Source organism: Onthophagus taurus, chromosome 8, assembly GCF_036711975.1.
Source record: "Onthophagus taurus isolate NC chromosome 8, IU_Otau_3.0, whole genome shotgun sequence".
NCBI classification, from domain to species: domain Eukaryota; kingdom Metazoa; phylum Arthropoda; class Insecta; order Coleoptera; family Scarabaeidae; genus Onthophagus; species Onthophagus taurus.
Genome location: NC_091973.1, coordinates 11,736,886 through 11,755,706, shown reverse-complemented (window position 1 = coordinate 11,755,706; position 18,821 = coordinate 11,736,886). Strand labels below are relative to the sequence as shown.

The 18,821-nt window shown below is 38.8% G+C and overlaps 3 protein-coding genes across 5 annotated transcripts; 2 read left to right on the top strand and 1 right to left on the bottom strand.

Annotated features, from left to right (window-relative positions):
• The first annotated feature begins 267 nt into the window (after positions 1-267).
• LOC139431190 (uncharacterized) lies at positions 268-1,530 on the top strand. The gene has a single exon (XM_071198827.1). The coding sequence runs from the start codon at positions 268-270 to the stop codon at positions 1,528-1,530; it is 1,263 nt and encodes a 420-aa protein (XP_071054928.1).
• Positions 1,531-2,845: 1,315 nt separating this feature from the next.
• On the top strand, positions 2,846-5,987 carry LOC139431088 (uncharacterized). 3 transcript variants are annotated; one of them, XM_071198668.1, is made up of 3 exons: positions 2,846-3,263; positions 3,324-3,404; positions 3,465-5,987. In XM_071198668.1, the coding sequence occupies exon 3, from the start codon at positions 3,600-3,602 to the stop codon at positions 4,755-4,757; it is 1,158 nt and encodes a 385-aa protein (XP_071054769.1). In that variant the 5' UTR covers positions 2,846-3,263; positions 3,324-3,404; positions 3,465-3,599; the 3' UTR covers positions 4,758-5,987. The 3 variants fall into 3 exon arrangements, with proteins under 3 accessions (XP_071054769.1, XP_071054770.1, XP_071054768.1); XM_071198669.1 differs by lacking the exon at positions 3,324-3,404; XM_071198667.1 differs by having other exon boundaries at positions 3,324-5,987.
• A 3,510-nt stretch (positions 5,988-9,497) lies between these two features.
• LOC139431189 (uncharacterized) lies at positions 9,498-13,672 on the bottom strand. The gene is made up of 2 exons (XM_071198826.1): positions 12,772-13,672; positions 9,498-12,712 (listed from the first exon to the last, which is right to left on the bottom strand). Exons 1-2 carry the CDS (start codon positions 13,328-13,330, stop codon positions 9,498-9,500), a joined length of 3,774 nt encoding a protein of 1,257 aa, XP_071054927.1. The 5' UTR covers positions 13,331-13,672.
• Positions 13,673-18,821: the final 5,149 nt, after the last annotated feature.

The following is an 18,821-nucleotide window of genomic DNA, read 5'->3' as shown; positions in this document are numbered from 1 at the left end:
CATACTTGATCAGGACGGTCAGTTGGTAAACTTCAGAGACGAAGAAGTGACCGTGAGAGTGCACTTGAAATCGGTGTGAGTAGTAGGGTATTTAATATGGGTATAGTGTACGACGTTCGAAGAAAAGCACAGGAAAATCTGGGTGATAGAGTAATGTATAAAACGGTACGAAAGGATGTAAAACCTAACAGTAAGCGAAAATCAACTACCCAGTTAACACGCGTCAATCGTCAGTATTTAAGCAACTTAGGTTTTCAACTACTATAAATGGAGTCCTTAAACGTCACAGAGAAAATAAAAGTAGATAACTCGATTGTAAGTTACGAATATCATTCCCATCAACCGTTTGGTTCTACTAGCTTCGGTAACAATGATGAAATTCGTATAGGCATACCCGAAATAGACAATTACACATTGCCTCATGAAAGTTTTTTGTATGTGGAAGGGAGCGTACGTAAACTGGATGCGAGTGGTAAAGCAACAAAAGATGCTAGTGCAACTGCAAAATTGATAAATAATCCTGTAGCGTTTATGTTCAGTGATATTCGCTATCTTATAAATGGTGTTCAAATAGATGGAGTGAGAAACGTGGGGTTAACATCATGTATGAAAGGATACTTTTCGTATACCCCTCACGATATAATAAAGTTGGCGAACGCAGGTTGGAACATGGGCGAGGATCTGCTAGGTCAAGTGGTCCCAACATCCCCTGTAACGGATGCAATAATGGATAAAAATGGAAATTTTGGATTGAGTGTACCGCTAAAGACATTAATAGGGTTTGCTGAAGATTTTAAAACAATTGTGATGAATGTGAGACAAGAGCTAGTGTTAATTCGTAATAATGATGATAATGATGTGCTTGTGAATACGGTAGAAGAACCGTTACAGTTAAAAATCGATAAAGTTGTGTGGAGAATGCCCCATCTAGCCGTAGGCTTACGAGAACAATTAGCTCTAACAAAAATAGCAGGACGAAATATTGATCTGCAAATACCTTTTCGCAGTTGGGAAGTACATGAATATCCTTCTTTACCTCAAACAACAAAGCATTCATGGGCTGTGAAAACAGCTCCGCAGTTGGAAACACCTAGATTTATAATAATTGGGTTTCAAACAAAGAAGAAAGGAAAACAGTTGGCGAACATGGCAACCTTTGATAATGTAAAACTCACCAATTTGACGGTATTCCTAAACGGTGAACGCTACCCATACGATAATCTGAACGTGGACTTTGATAGTAATCGTGTCGCAGTGTTATATGACATGTATACACGCTTTCAAAAGTCCTACTATGGGAAGGAAGGAGAACCATTACTCACTCCGAAACAATTTATTGAAAATTATCCACTGATTGGAATTGATTGTACATATCAAGCAGAAGCGCTACACAAAAGTGGGGTAGAAATACGGATAGAATTTACGACAAAAAATCCGATTCCTGATGGTACCACAGCATACTGTTTAGTTTTACATGATAAGGCGTTTCAATATTCTCCACTAACAAAAATCGTCAAACAAATGACTTGAGTATGGGGAAAGAAGGGTTGGTAGTGTGTAGTTGGATCGGATCCTGAGCCGCATCGCACCCGTAGCTCATCATCCGAAATGTGAGACTTCTATATTCAGCGTAAACAAAAAAAAAAGTCGTAGAGTATAAGTTGTGCGACAGATTTCTACGGCTGCATAGTATGGATAATCGTGTTGATGTACGGAAGCAAGATGTATTCAAATAAAACTCAATACATAATTCTCGATATACAAGGTTTCATGGTCAACGAAGATCAGTTCGTACCTAAAGAATTAGCATCATGTGATAGTAACAAATGCATAACCCACCACGTTTTTCAACCGAGTAGCAGTATAGCTTCATTACCATCTAAATATAGGAATACTGCAAACTGGTTAATGACACATCATCATTGCATCGACTGGAAAGTTGGTTTTATCCATCCAATGGAATTCGACGCCATAGTCAAATATCTGTGTCGGAATGTCAAGAAAGTGTATGTTAAAGGACCTGAAAAAATTAAATTTTTAAGACATATTATTTCCGCGCCGATATTTGCGTTGGAAGGTAGTATCTATAAACTTGAGATGGGTATACCGAGCTGTGCTTTTCACTCGCGACGAAGAAGTATGTGCGCTCTTTCCAATGTACGCCACTTACAAGAAGTTGTCGAAGAGGGGGTGCAAAACAAGGATGCGAAAGACAGTCGGTGACTATAAAGCAGAGACAAGTCGTAATGGGGGATAGTTAAGAGCTGGTTGCGATGGAACAAGTGTTCACTGTGTTTGGGTGTTGGCCACTTACATCTGCCAAGAAAGTGTACAGCGTAATGAAAAAATATGAACAAGATGCCTCATTTGCGAACATTCCAGCTCGTGATTTAAAATATTTACCAACACAGTATTATTTCGATAAAGTACCATCTATGGAATTACGAAGAATTTGGACCCAACTACCGTTCGCCTACCAGCAATCGAAAATGTTACAAATGAAGTTACCGTGTCTTGAACATTATAATAATGATTGTGCGGAAACTCATTTCGATGGACCACCACCACCTAAAATGCATTGTATTAAATGTACGTTAGAAAAGAAATAAATGTTATTTTTTTATCCATATTGATGAGTTTTATTTAAAGAAACCTCTTCACCTCCCCTTCCCCCTCCCCCCTCCCCCCTCCCCCCTCCCCTCCCCCTCCCCTGCCCCACCCCCCCGCGCGGGCTCAACTACGCTCCGCTTCGCTCCGCTCCGTACCGCGCTTCGCGCGACCGCCCGCGCGGGGGGGTGGGGCAGGGGTGGGGCAGGGGAGGGGGAGGGGAGGGGGAGGGGGGAGGGGGGATTGTAACCCCCCTTGAGTCACGGGCGAAGATAAGGTCCGAACGACCTCGCATTCTCAGACAGTATGACCTCCCCTTGGGCCACAGGCGATAACAAGGAGAAAACCTGGACAACCTCGCATTCCCAGACAGTATGACCTCCCCTTCAGTCACAGGCGATAACAAGGAGAAGACCTAAACGACCTCGCATTCCCAGACAGTTGACCGGACAAATACCTGTTCACTAACCCGTACTTAAAGGTAGTGGAAAGTGGGTTACTCCTCACTCCGTGTACAGCAGTCGCTGAGTGATATAGTAGTGTACAAAAGACGATAATTCCTTAAAAAGTGTGTTTACAATAATAACAGATTTTGTTAAAAACTGTGTTTTTCCGACCACGAAGAAATCGCCTTCTGCTAGAAAACCATTTGAAAAGTAAGTTACATCAATACAATTTTTATCGGTTTTCTTCATGTATGTTTGTGATGATTTCAGGTATTAATTGTTATACGCTGAGAAAAGTGGTTCTTCAGCGCATTGCAAACCTGTCAGACGTGATAGAAAACCATTTGAAAAGTAAGTTACATCAATACAATTTTTATCGGTTTTCTTCATGTATGTTTGTGATGATTTCAGACATTAATTGTTATACGCTGAGAAAAGTGGTTCTTCAGCGGATTGCAAACTTGTCAGACGTGAGCGAACGTATAATTTTAATAAAATAATCCAAATTTTTTGTAACCCTTTTGATTCCTTGAAGTCTTTCCCATTATGCTTCACTTAATTGGTAACAGCCACGCTCGTGCAAGCGATAATACCGATGGTATGACCGACCCACTGGTTGCCGTGCTGCCACGCAATAACGACAGTACGAATGTTGTTGAGTCAAGCCTACCGTCGTTACCATTATATTGCAGCGGCAACTTTGACGGTTTGAGTCGTACCATGCAGGATTTCACTACAGACCCACCACTGTACGAGCAAATAATGAATGAGCTCCGGTCACAGCCAGGGAACGACAATGGTGCGATTGTTACCACCAGTCCAACCTTGTCGTCCTACGGCTTAACTCGCATCAGTATGGAGATACGAGAAGAAGGAACATATCAGGAAGTTGTTGTGCCACCTGAACCTGCTACCAATCAGGCCGACGTGGTACAACCACTTCCAGATATTGTACATACGGATGTCACAAGTCAAGCACCTGCTGAAAACCAGGTGCTTGCGGCACCGTCTGTACCAGCGACGGAAGACGTATCCCAACCCTCCGATAGGATATGTGTTTCGCCTGTCTTCTCGAGTGGACCCATACGGTACACATCCCGCCGTATAAAAAAACGCGTCAACTTGTTGTCAAGGGGTTGCGTGAAACAAACTACCCGCCCAAACCCTTCTCCTGCTTCACAAGACTCCTGTAGATTGCTGCGAAACGCATTAGCCAAACCTCCCCGTAACACACGAAGAGTACCTACACTCGCTACAGTAACCAGACCTGCAACGGTGGTTACATCTCCACCAGAGGTGACCATCGACATCCGTGACAGCCCGCCAACTATCACAACTATCCCACCACAAAATGTGGTGTTCCCACCACCTTTACCTATCCCTACTATCCCGCAGAGGCAAAATCTTCCAGCTGTAAATACCGCACATCCCGACCCATGGGTTGATGCGTTTCTGCATTCAACAACCAACTTGGCAAGCAGTCTTTTGTCCCAAGAGGATTTTTTCATCTTGGGCTTGAAACCTCAATTGCAAACCAAAGTGACGACTTTGGAACATCATAAGCGCCACTTCGTGAACGCGTTGAATGCAGTAAACCAGAATCCCACCGTCTGCTTTGCTGCTTCTTCAAACATCCTTAACATGTACAACACCAAAATTAACCTGTATAAGTCCCTTCTCAGGCTGCTGCCTGACAACGGTTAATAGCGTTTTTTTTTTGAAGCTCGTTCAGTTTTTTTGTCTCTTGCAGTGTTAACGTTGCAGGAGTTGGCTATGGAGAGCGTTAATTCGACGATTTCCCGTAAAGACCGTACGTTGCGGTTAGTAGATGTTTTACCAAAGACTCTACTACTAAACGTAATGTACAGCTGGGACATATGCTTCTGGCGTCGAATATCCCGAAAGGGCGATCGAATCAATCTTGGGGAGGTTTGCTTCCCCACCGTGGAACGCTTTGGAAAGAAAATGTCGCAAGGCACCGTACATAAGTTGTTCCACGGTTCTCCGGTTGATTGGAGTTCAACTTTCGGAGTGGGTCTTCAGTATCAAGCAAGGTATGTTTTTTATGAATCACATTTGGGCAACCTTTGCTATCGTTGTCGACGCCGCCTACACCATATTAGTATAACGAACGTTTTACAACTGGATTGTCGTGTGAAATTGCGCTCGAAAATAAAGTATGCATCTTCTGAACGATTGCAGACTATTATTTTAAATAAAAAATATTGGTGTGCGATGTGTTGTCGTGTGTCTTTGTTTCGAGTCTGTTTTAAACCACAACTTGAGGAGGATCAAAGTACTGAGGAATTGTCGGAGGGATGTCTCAGCAACTAATATGTTGTAGGTGGTTTTTTCAAATTTGTACACCATCCTTGTATGATACTGAAAATCGTTCGAATTGATGATATGACAACAAGTTCGCTTCCTTTTCACCTTTTCCGCTCCCATGCTTTTGTTTATATGTATTATTAATTATTTATTTGAATATTTACCGTATCTACTTATTGTTACCGCTCCCATGCTTTTGTTAATATGTATTATTAATTACTTATTTGAATATTTACCGTATCTACTTATTGTTAATTTAATACTAAGTAGTGTAAATTGTACTGTGACTTACACTGCTTTATTTTGTTTAATCACATAACATCTGTATGTGAATAACCCACTGGTGGTTCTACTACATCAACCATACAGATACTTTTGAAATCATGATAATAAATAATTTTGTAAATTTATGTATACCACGTCTTATTGTAAAATAAATATTGTGTAATATTACGCACGCTTTAAATAACTTTCAAACTCAATGTTAACAGTTTATATAGTTAAAGTGTTGTAAACCATTATTTTGAAACAATGATAATAAATAATCTGCTGAAATTTTTTGTATGCTACATTTTATGATAAAATAAACATTGTTTTCTACTACGACTTCATTTCTTGTTAATCTCCCGTTCAAGTATCACCCGTCAGCATGGTTGAAGACGTTAAGTTTGTTAGCCAACCTTTAACACTACCAATCTGTAATCTTCATAACGACTTCGCTGCAAATAAATTTAAACGACATAGCGAATTATTTGGTGGGGAATGTAAACGTGGTTTGATAATTGGTTCTTCGGGTGCCGGAAAAACAAACGTAATGTTAACTTTATTGACAGCTCTCAACGGGTTGCGCTTTTTGAATGTATATTTGTGCTCTAATTCACTCTACCAAATCAAATACGAATTTCTACGACAATTACTTAAACCTATCCGCTCTTGCGGCTATTATGAATACTCAGATGTCGGACGATTTCTACCACCGTCAAAGGTGAAAGAATATTCAATTATTATTTTTGATGATATTGCTCCTACAGAGCAACAGATTATCAAGGAATATTTTTCATACGGTCGTCATAGAAACGTTGATACTTTTTTACTCGCTCAAAGTTATAGCGCCATTTCCAAGCAGCTTTTACGTGACAATTGCAACCTTTTAGTTTTATTTAAACAAGATCTCACTAACTTGAAACATATTTACAACGATCATTTGCTAGGGGACATTACGTGGGATGATTTTGTCAGAATTTGTCGAACTTGTTGGGATACACCGCACGGTATATTAGTTATTGATTTAGATTGCGATAAAAATAACGGACGCTATCGGAAAGGTTTCGATGAGTACATTATACTGTAAAACCATTGACTTTACGACTGCATGCTCAGTCTCTGTGCGATCATTACACTATCACGTTGAACTATGAATCGTAATGTTGCACAACAGTTAATAGCTGCGCGAGAAGATGTTAAACATAAAATACGCACTTTGAAAGGAGATATAAAACAGAAGCAGTCCATTGCCGAAGCTCAACTCGCTCCACTGAAAGAACCTCTGACAGATATTTCCAAAAAATTACAAACTGTCAATTTATTAGCGCTCGACAATAAATTCGGGATAAAACGTGATTTATTTACCCCGAAAAAGGAGCAGTCACCAGATATCTCAGCCTTACTGGCTGACTTGCAGAAACCTTCTAAAGGACTTAAACTGGAAACTCCTAGAGTGAAACCTAAACGTAGAGTTACGTCAACACCCATTAAACCGGGAGCTAGCATGGATGTTTCACCGGAACTCGCACGGAGTCCGCAATTTCTCAGCGACGAAGAGGTGTTCGAGGGTCGAGATACTACACCTGAGGTTTCTGTTCGTGAGTCAGACACATCTTTAGATGTCTACGAGCGGGACGCTAGGGAGCAGTTGGCGCGCATGAAAGAGAATATGGAGGGAATGATGGAACAGACAGTTATTAGAGAAGCTTTAGGGCAGCTGGACCCCTTACCACGTACCTATGTTACGGGTTTAACAGTAGATGTAAATAACGAGTTCGATCAAACTTACGGTGTTCGTGCACTTACCGATGGATTGTATATCGCAAATCAACCAATAACGTTTGACGGGAAAAACATTTTGGTGGGTGAATTTACTTATACAGGAACACCGGGGTTATACGAGTTGTTATTCAAAAATAAACCGGGTAAATTTACTTTACCAGATGCGAGAAATTACAAAGATATCTTACAACGTTCGAATGTACATAAAAGAGATTATGACGCTTCAAAAAGTATCATAACTGATGATGAAAATGAAAAGTTTGTGAACATAATCAAACCAATTTCCTTGGGTCAAAGACCAAATGTGTACTGGGCTCGATATTGGCCAAAACCTAAAACTGGATCAGGTCACTTAAATAAGTTGTTAGTACCTGCTGCAATTAAAGAGTACGAATACTGGGACGACGTGAACGAATTAGTTGATCGGTTGCGTTTACTACTTGCTTCCGAAGCAGCAGGTCATACTGCTCATCATAACGAAATTATATCCCTCATAGAGGAATTACGGGAAGCGCAAGTCATTCGTTAAGGGTATATAAACTTTTTTCTGTTTCTGTGACGCTTCAGAAGCCAATATGCCTTTAAACCGTTTTGGTGAACATGGTTCTACATCTATCGATAAATTTGGTAAGCATGTTCACCACCATGTTATACAGAACCACATAGCAAGATCCGAAGTTCTACAACCTTCATCAACATTTATTTTAACTTTACGTGGTGATGGAGATGTTGATCCAAAAACAAAACTTTATAAAATCACAAACAAAAGTGGAATTACGGATTACATCAATTCTTTCTACGAAGGTATGATAAAAGATGTTGTAAAGTCCGCTCATGTTCAGTTACTTGTTAACGATATCGTTATTAAGTCGCTCCAGGGAGTCCAACTCAAACGCGGAGATACCATTAAGTGTAAAAATAATGCACCGATAGGAGGACTACCTTTTCTTGTAGAGTTGTTGATTGAAGGGGTTGTAGAGTAATGGTTAGTGTTAAGCGAGATCTCGTTAACGAACTACATGCACCTGCGAGACGACATTATCGGCGACGCCGCGTTCTGCTTCACGGACTATTGGATCTTTATCAAGCTGATTTGGTTGAAATGATCCCATATGCGTCGGTCAATAAAGGTTACAAGTATATACTGACTGTTATCAACGCTTTTTCAAAATACGCATGGGCCTTACCACTCAAAACCAAAACTGGGAAAGAGGTTACTCAAGCTATGAAGGACATTTTGCATAGTAAAAAGAATATTACTCCGAGCAACTTACAAACCGATAATGGGAAAGAGTTTTACAATAGCGATTTTCAAAAATTAATGGAACAACTTAACATTAATCATTACAGCACCTATTCCACTTTAAAAAGCTCGATTATCGAACGGTTTAATAGAACCCTAAAAAATAAAATGTGGAAAGAATTTAGTATGCAAGGAAATTATCGCTGGTTAGACTTACTACCCAAATTACTAAAATCTTACAACAACACAATACATCGCACCATTCACATGAAACCTTCAGCTGTTAATCGACGAAATGAATCTGCTCTGTTAAATACTGTATACAATTCCATTAAAGTTGTCGACCCCAACCACCATAAATTTAATGTGGGGGAACACGTGCGAATTAGCAAGTACAGACACGCTTTTGCTAAAGGTTACCAACCAACTTGGTCCAATGAAATTTTCACCATAGCGACAGTTCAAAATACTAATCCCAGGACTTACCTTATTAAAGATGGTAGAGGAGAACCCATTCTTGGAGCATTTTACGACGAAGAATTACAACGTGTGAAACACCCGGATGTATTTTTAATTGAAAAAGTTCTTCGTCGAAAAGGAAATAAAGTCCGAGTGAAATGGTTGGGAATGGATAGCTCTCATAATTCTTGGATTGCAAAAAAGGATGTATTATAATTTTTACACTAAGAAAATAAAAAACTTTTTTTTTAATTTCGTTGATTTTATTTCAAGTAACCTTTTTAACAACCTACTTTCTACTTTATATACAAGTTTTGTGATACAAGCAAGTATTTTTTTTTTTTACAAATTAACTGATCGCAATTTAACTAGCCATACATGTTTACGTTTAACAACTCCAATAAGTTGTCCAAAAGATCTTCCCTGCGTAGATCTTCAATAAGATAGTTTCCCCAAGCTAACGTATGACATCCATCCTCCATCACGTAACGTTTATCGTCATGTGCAGAGAGCGCCACTTTATTCTTTAGTTCTGTATACATCGTGTGATAGGAGGAGCGAAAGACATACATCTTTTTTCGCACAGAACCTCCATCTTCGATAATCCGTTTATATTCTGAAACACTTAAGTTTTTATCGATAACATACTTTTTCACACCCTTGGCACGCTTGACAACTCCTTCCAAAGTGTTAATACAATAAGCTTTAGCTCCTGTACCATAAAACGATGTTAATATCGTATTTGGGTACTCATCTTTCATTTTTCCAACTATCGGCGGCCCTGGAGGAATATTATGTCTGTTGTTTAACTTGTAATTAGAGGTATCGAACATCTCTATATTTTCTTTGATATCCTGGTATACATTCTCAGTAAATATTTCGAGAATTAACGAATCCGTATCTGTATATAACAATAATACGTTTTCACCATATTTCTCTTTTAAAAAATTATAAAAAAAGTTATAAATGACCGCTTTCGACAATTCCAGTACGCTAAACCCTACATACAGAGGTTTGTTATATTTGACCTCCACCTTCTGCATTTCAATGGCTGCCAAATTATGGCAGAAAATTTTCGATGACTTGAAAGTCGGCTTTGCGATAAGAGCTTCTGCACCGGGTCTCCTGTAACGATTCTCCCAATGTGACACTAATCGTATATCGACTCTATTTTCAACATTTTCCATCGTTTTCCCATACACGATATTATTCATTTGTTTATAATGATTTTTCCCAAATTCATTCGTAGCATTCATTCGTTTCTCAGAGTTAAAATCGATATATGGTTTCATCCACGGCGATTGTTGAAATTGCAATGCACGGTGTATTTTGGTTAGCTTAAGACCTTTTTTCACACATTCACGTAGGTTTACATAGTGAATTATGTATTTCGATTTATTTTGTAAGTTCGCAATCAACTTAGGATGCTTCGATCCGGGAGCGATTATGTTTTCGGGACAAAACGGTAGATCATCATGCTGGTTGTGTAACCTTTCGGGATACTCCAAATCCACTTCAAAGACATAACCAAGGTGTTCATCATCTAAACACTCCACATCTATATCTGCTATTTCTTGGTTCGACAACCATCGAAAACCGCCTGTTGGTAATTTACAACTCATTGCATACCCATACAAATTGGTAGCATCCAAGTATAGAATATATGATGATGGTTTTTCCGGGTTAAAATCGTCAAGGAACTTGTTGTTTGCTATTGCAGATCGTTTTACACACATACAGAGACCGCCTCTAATTCCTTTCTTAAAAAAGTGTAACATGTCAATGTCTGATAACAATTCTAATTTTACACCTGTCATTTTTAACAGAGCATCCCACCCAAACCCGGGCGCAGTATAATAATGGCAAGGATCCAGATTGTAATTCTCCAAAGATATTGTCCTGAAATTTTCAAAGACGTCAGTCAACATTAACACATCTGACGTCAAATACAGGTCACTGTATTCTCCCAACGTTGTACACTTAAATTTATTCCATACAGTCTGTGCTCTAGAGTATTGTTCCTTTGAAATATTACTTGAACTCAATATGTCGTAAAACTGTGTATGATCAGGCAATTTACTATACTCCAACTTTTCAAACGAATCTACGAACGAATATGGAAATACACCTTTCTGGCGCATCAATCTAAATTCTTCAGAGTCTTTGAATTTTTTTTTCACTTCCACACAATCCTTATCATCCAAATATGAAACCAACTTTTCCAAAGAACTCGCCATAAATCTAAACGAGTCGACGAATCTTATTTTCATAAACACTTTGCGTTTCTTTCCCTTGTTATCGGTTGTTTCTCCGACAACTATTTTTTTGGAAAAAGAAATATATTTTTCTTTGTTTTGTGCTATCACCTCTACTTCCTCCTTGTTTAGGGCAATACTTTTCACAAACATGTGGGCATCGTAATTCGACAGGTTGTGGAAAAACACAGGGATAAACATCGGTAATTTATAATTTATATTGCAGACGGAATGCGCAGGACCCCTATACAATCCTGTCAAGTGATCGTGATCACACACTTTCTCTTCTTTGTTTATTGGTTTATCACAAATGTGACATACGGAACTCAGTTCATGTACAAATTGGTCCAGACAGCTTAGCGGTATCATATCCTTTGTTTGCCTCAAATGTTGTTTATAGATCTCTATTACATCCTTCTCCAATCTTATAATAAATTCCAGAGCAGCGTTTCGCCCTCGGTATATTCGGAATTTCGATAAGTTATCATCGTAAGCACACTTAATGTAGTACGCAAACGCGTATGGTTCGTGTTCAAAACATCGGGCCGTATATGGTTTATTATCATCGTAAACTTTTCCTTCTTCGGGCGTTAAGGGTTTCAGAATCGCCTCGAAATCGGCGTACACCACAAACGGAACTTTCATTTTTTTTTCAAATCCTTCAAATTGTAAAACATTTTCCTTTTCTAGATGTCCGAACTTATTCACTTTTATTTGTTCGCTTGGTACTGTTGCTTTCACTTTTTTACAGTCATCCATCTGATGTCGTACCAACTTGTCTTCAGTTGAAAAGTATTGCAAACAACCCTCACAAATATATCTTTGATGTTCATGAGTCGATGATTGTGTATTTATCAGTCGAGATAAGTTTTTTATCCAACAATAGTGGTTATTCCCGAAATTGTCGCTGACTACTAATAAGTTTACATGACGCTCCCGTTTCTGTTTACATATACATACAGTTACAATATCATCTACCATTTTCTCTCCATTATACCAAGAATTTATACCATAGACGTTAATTGAAATGTTATTTTCTTCCTCAAATTTTGGTATGTCTCTGATGGGTACTGGGAATGTTACGCAGTCAAACTTTAATTCTGTTTCCCTATAATCTGGGTATGATGATATTCTTTGCGGTAAACCTGTGGGTTGGTACAGCGCGGACATCAGTGCCCAAGCAAAGCACTTATTATCGTTATTTTGCACATTTATTACCGCTCTCTTCCCTTTTATGGATGTCGGTAAGTCGATGTAGCTCGATGCTCTTGTAGGATTAAACTTGTTACAGTTCACTTCAAGATATAATATTTCCAACAAGGTCCAACCTGCAGTATTAACGCCTTTAGTTTCGCATTTTACTACTTTTCTATTCTTATACTCTTACCTGAGTCCCGTTCTTGGAATTCCGACATTTTCACCATAATCTCGTCCATAAAGTCCTCGTATGTTTGGTACAAGTCTACGGCTACTGTTATAATTTTATTTTTTGTGTTGAATGATTTGATTTCCACTTCTTCCTTCGTATTTATGAAATACAATCCAAAAATTTCCGTATTCACTTTTAAACTACCATTTACATTCCTCACGGACTGTATCAAACTGATAACTTTTTCTCTAATTCGGTTACTGAATTCCTTCATGTCTACGTACTTCCGTTCATGATCGCTCACTCTAAAACTACATATTTTATCTCCAAATATCGAATCTATTTTTTCTACACCATCATCTATTATTACGAAGGCTTTCTGTTTATGTTTGTTGCTGCGCAGATGTGAGGAATAACATTGTCTGGTTACGTGTTCATCACATATTTCACACACTATAACATCTCCTTGTTGATCCTCTTCCACCTTTCGACGTTTCCCAATACATGCTGTGCGTTGATGTCTCACAAGATTATCTGGTCTAGTAAACTCTTTGTAACACACGTCGCAGGTCAACATGTTCACAACACTCTTACTTCAATACTGTTGAACACGATTTTCTATCTGCTATTTAAAGCATACCTCCTCCGAAGTGGGGTTTTCAATGAACTCACGTCGTGTAACCTTCATTTCAGGTCACGTACAAGGTCAATGTCATGGTCACAATTAAGGTTGACTTCAAGGTCTCCGTTGAGGTCAAAGTAAAGGTCATTGTTCAGGTCAAGGTTACTGATCAAGGTCATGGTCACTAAACGTGATCTTGACCTGAGGTGAGCTCAAAGTAAAGGTCATTGTTTAGGTCTAGGTTACTGGTCAACGACCCCCTTTGCAATAGCCGATTCTGGAACCTCCTCCCAGAACCTCAGGGCAAGGTCAAGGTCAAGGTCACTCAACGTGACCTTGGCCTTGACCTTGACCTGAGGTTCTGAGAGGAGGTTCTAGAATCGGCTTTTATCTACTACTGGCGTATAACGTCATAATAACACGTTTTGGGCTCATTTTGTTTTTTATCTCGAACATGCTCCAAGATGTCGTTTGGCGCCTGAATATCACAAATATGGTCAACAGAATTATCGGAACCGAAAGTGATAGAAAGTTCAAACATGGCTCAGAACGGCGTATAACGTCATAATATCACGTTTTGGGCACATTTTGTTTTTTATCTCCAACTTGCTCCAAGATGTCATTTGGCGTCTGAATATCACAAATATGGTCAGCAGAATTATCGGAACCAAAAGTGATAGAAAGTTCAAACATGGCTCAGAACGGCGCATAACGTCATAATATCACGTTTTGGGCACATTTTGTTTTTTATCTCCAACATGCTCCTAGATGTCATTTGACGCCTGAATATCAAAAGTATGGCCAACAGAATTACCGGAACCAAAAGTGATAGAAAGTTCAAACATGGCTCAGAACGGCGTATAACGTCATAATATCACGTTTTGGGTACATTTTGTTTTTTATCTCCAACATGCTCCAAGATGTCATTTGACGCCTGAATATCACAAATATGGTCGACAGAATTACCGGAACCAAAAGTGATAGAAAGTTCAAACATGGCTCAAAAGGGCGTATAACGTCATAATATCACGTTTTGGGCACATTTTGTTTTTTATCTCCAACATGCTCCAAGATGTCATTTGGCGCCTGAATATCAAATATATGGTCGACAGAATTACCGGAACGAAAAGTGATAGAAAGTTCAAACATGTCTCAGAACGGCGTATAACGTCATAATATCACGTTTTGGGTACATTTTGTTTTTTATCTCCAACATGCTCCTAGATGTCATTTGACGCCTGAATATCACAAGTATGGTCAACAGAATTACCGGAACCAAAAGTGATAGAAAGTTCAAACATGGCTCAAAACGGCGTATAACGTCATAATATCACGTTTTGGGCACATTTTGTTTTTTATCTCCAACATGCTCCAAGATGTCATTTGGCGCCTGAATATCACAAATATGGTCAGCAGAATTATCGGAACCAAAAGTGATAGAAAGTTCAAACATGGTTCAGAACGTCGTATAACGTCATAATATCACGTTTTGGGCACATTTTGTTTTTTATCTCCAACATGCTGCAAGATGTCATTTGGCGCCTGAATATCACAAATATGGTCAGCAGAATTATCCGAACCAAAAGTGATAGAAAGTTCAAACATGGCTCAGAACGTCGTATAACGTCATAATATCACGTTTTGGGCACATTTTGTTTTTTATCTCCAACATGCTCCAATGTGACATTTGGCATCTGAATATCAAATATATGGTCGACAGAATTACCGGAACGAAAAGTGATAGAAAGTTCAAACATGTCTCAGAACGGCGTATAACGTCATAATATCACGTTTTGGGCACATTTTGTTTTTTATCTCCAACTTGCTCCAAGATGTCATTTGGCGTCTGAATATCACAAATATGGTCAGCAGAATTATCGGAACCAAAAGTGATAGAAAGTTCAAACATGGCTCAAAACGGCGTATAACGTCATAATATCACGTTTTCGGCACATTTTGTTTTTTATCTCCAACATGCTCCAAGATGTCATTTGACGCCTGAATATCACAAATATGGTCGACAGAATTACCGGAACCAAAAGTGATAGAGAGTTCAAACATGGCTCAAAACGGCGTATAACGTCATAATATCACGTTTTGGGCACATTTTGTTTTATATCTCCTACATGCTCCAAGATGTCATTTGACGCCTGAATATCACAAATATGGTCGACAGAATTACCGGAACCAAAAGTGATAGAAAGTTCAAACATGTCTCAGAACGGCGTATAACGTCATAATATCACGTTTTGGGCACATTTTGTTTTTTATCTCCAACATGCTCTAAGATGTCATTTGGCGCCTGAATATTAAATATATGGTCGACAGAATTACCGGAACGAAAAGTGATAGAAAGTTCAAACATGGCTCAAAAGGGCGTATAACGTCATAATATCACGTTTTGGGCACATTTTGTTTTTATCTTCAACATGCTCCAATGTGACATTTGGCATCTGAATATCAAATATATGGTCGACAGAATTACCGGAACCAAAAGTGATAGAAAGTTCAAACATGGCTCAGAACGTCGTATAACGTCATAATATCACGTTTTGGGTACATTTTGTTTTTTATCTCCAACATGCTCCAAGATGTCATTTGGCGCCTGAATATCACAAATATGGTCGACAGAATTACCGGAACCAAAAGTGATAGAGAGTTCAAACATGGCTCAAAACGGCGTATAACGTCATAATATCACGTTTTGGGCACATTTTGTTTTTTATCTCCAACATGCTCCAAGATGTCATTTGACGCCTGAATATCACAAATATGGTCGACAGAATTACCGGAACCAAAAGTGATAGAAAGTTCAAACATGGCTCAAAAGGGCGTATAACGTCATAATATCACGTTTTGGGCACATTTTGTTTTTTATCTCCAACATGCTCCAAGATGTCATTTGGCGCCTGAATATCAAATATATGGTCGACAGAATTACCGGAACGAAAAGTGATAGAAAGTTCAAGCATGTCTCAGAACGGCGTATAACGTCATAATATCACGTTTTGGGTACATTTTGTTTTTTATCTCCAACATGCTCCTAGATGTCATTTGACGCCTGAATATCACAAGTATGGTCAACAGAATTACCGGAACCAAAAGTGATAGAAAGTTCAAACATGGCTCAAAACGGCGTATAACGTCATAATATCACGTTTTGGGCACATTTTGTTTTTTATCTCCAACATGCTCCAAGATGTCATTTGGCGCCTGAATATCACAAATATGGTCAGCAGAATTATCGGAACCAAAAGTGATAGAAAGTTCAAACATGGTTCAGAACGTCGTATAACGTCATAATATCACGTTTTGGGCACATTTTGTTTTTTATCTCCAACATGCTGCAAGATGTCATTTGGCGCCTGAATATCACAAATATGGTCAGCAGAATTATCCGAACCAAAAGTGATAGAAAGTTCAAACATGGCTCAGAACGTCGTATAACGTCATAATATCACGTTTTGGGCACATTTTGTTTTTTATCTCCAACATGCTCCAATGTGACATTTGGCATCTGAATATCAAATATATGGTCGACAGAATTACCGGAACGAAAAGTGATAGAAAGTTCAAACATGTCTCAGAACGGCGTATAACGTCATAATATCACGTTTTGGGCACATTTTGTTTTTTATCTCCAACTTGCTCCAAGATGTCATTTGGCGTCTGAATATCACAAATATGGTCAGCAGAATTATCGGAACCAAAAGTGATAGAAAGTTCAAACATGGCTCAAAACGGCGTATAACGTCATAATATCACGTTTTCGGCACATTTTGTTTTTTATCTCCAACATGCTCCAAGATGTCATTTGACGCCTGAATATCACAAATATGGTCGACAGAATTACCGGAACCAAAAGTGATAGAGAGTTCAAACATGGCTCAAAACGGCGTATAACGTCATAATATCACGTTTTGGGCACATTTTGTTTTTTATCTCCTACATGCTCCAAGATGTCATTTGACGCCTGAATATCACAAATATGGTCGACAGAATTACCGGAACCAAAAGTGATAGAAAGTTCAAACATGTCTCAGAACGGCGTAACGTCATAATATCACGTTTTGGGCACATTTTGTTTTTTATCTCCAACATGCTCCAAGATGTCATTTGGCGCCTGAATATTAAATATATGGTCGACAGAATTACCGGAACGAAAAGTGATAGAAAGTTCAAACATGGCTCAAAAGGGCGTATAACGTCATAATATCACGTTTTGGGCACATTTTGTTTTTATCTTCAACATGCTCCAATGTGACATTTGGCATCTGAATATCAAATATATGGTCGACAGAATTACCGGAACCAAAAGTGATAGAAAGTTCAAACATGGCTCAGAACGTCGTATAACGTCATAATATCACGTTTTGGGCACATTTTGTTTTTTATCTCCAACATGCTCCAAGATGTCATTTGACGCCTGAATATCACAAATATGGTCGACAGAATTTCCGGAACCAAAAGTGATAGAAAGTTTAAACATGGCTCAAAAGGGCGTATAACGTCATAATATCACGTTTTGGGTACATTTTGTTTTTTATCTCCAACATGCTCCAAGATGTCATTTGGCGCCTGAATATCACAAATATGGTCGACAGAATTACCGGAACCAAAAGTGATAGAGAGTTCAAACATGGCTCAAAACGGCGTATAACGTCATAATATCACGTTTTGGGCACATTTTGTTTTTTATCTCCAACATGCTCCAAGATGTCATTTGACGCCTGAATATCACAAATATGGTCGACAGAATTACCGGAACCGAAAGTGATAGAAAGTTCAAACATGTCTCAGAACGGCGTATAACGTCATAATATCACGTTTTGGGCACATTTTGTTTTTTATCTCCAACTTGCTCCAAGATGTCATTTGGCGTCTGAATATCACAAATATGGTCAGCAGAATTATCGGAACCAAAAGTGATAGAAAGTTCAAACATGGCTCAGAACGGCGTATAACGTCATAATATCACGTTTTGGGTACATTTTGTTTTTTATCTCCAACATGCTCCAAGATGTCATTTGGCGTCTGAATATCACAAATATGGTCAGCAGAACTATCGGAACCAAAAGTGATAGAAAGTTCAAACATGTCTCAGAACGGCGTATAACGTCATAATATCACGTTTTGGGCACATTTTGTTTTTTATCTCCAACTTGCTCCAAGATGTCATTTGGCGTCTGAATATCACAAATATGGTCAGCAGAATTATCGGAACCAAAAGTGATAGAAAGTTCAAACATGGCTCAGAACGTCGTATAACGTCATAATATCACGTTTTGGGCACATTTTGTTTTTTATCTCCAACATGCTCCAAGATGTCATTTGACGCCTGAATATCACAAATATGGTCGACAGAATTACCGGAACCAAAAGTGATAGAAAGTTCAAACATGGCTCAAAAGGCCGTATAACGTCATAATATCACGTTTTGGGCACA

What these genes read in the sequence shown, in the direction of transcription:
- LOC139431189 (XM_071198826.1), bottom strand. Translation starts at nt 13,330, where the DNA reads ATGTTGACCTGCGACGTGTGTTACAAAGAGTTTACTAGACCAGATAAT. An exon ending in ATTCCAAGAACGGGACTCAG is followed by an intron (nt 12,713 to 12,771) that starts GTAAGAGTATAA and finishes TTAATACTGCAG; the next exon opens with GTTGGACCTTGTTGGAAATA.
- LOC139431190 (XM_071198827.1), top strand. Translation starts at nt 268, where the DNA reads ATGGAGTCCTTAAACGTCACAGAGAAAATAAAAGTAGATAACTCGATT.
- LOC139431088 (XM_071198669.1), top strand. Translation starts at nt 3,600, where the DNA reads ATGCTTCACTTAATTGGTAACAGCCACGCTCGTGCAAGCGATAATACC.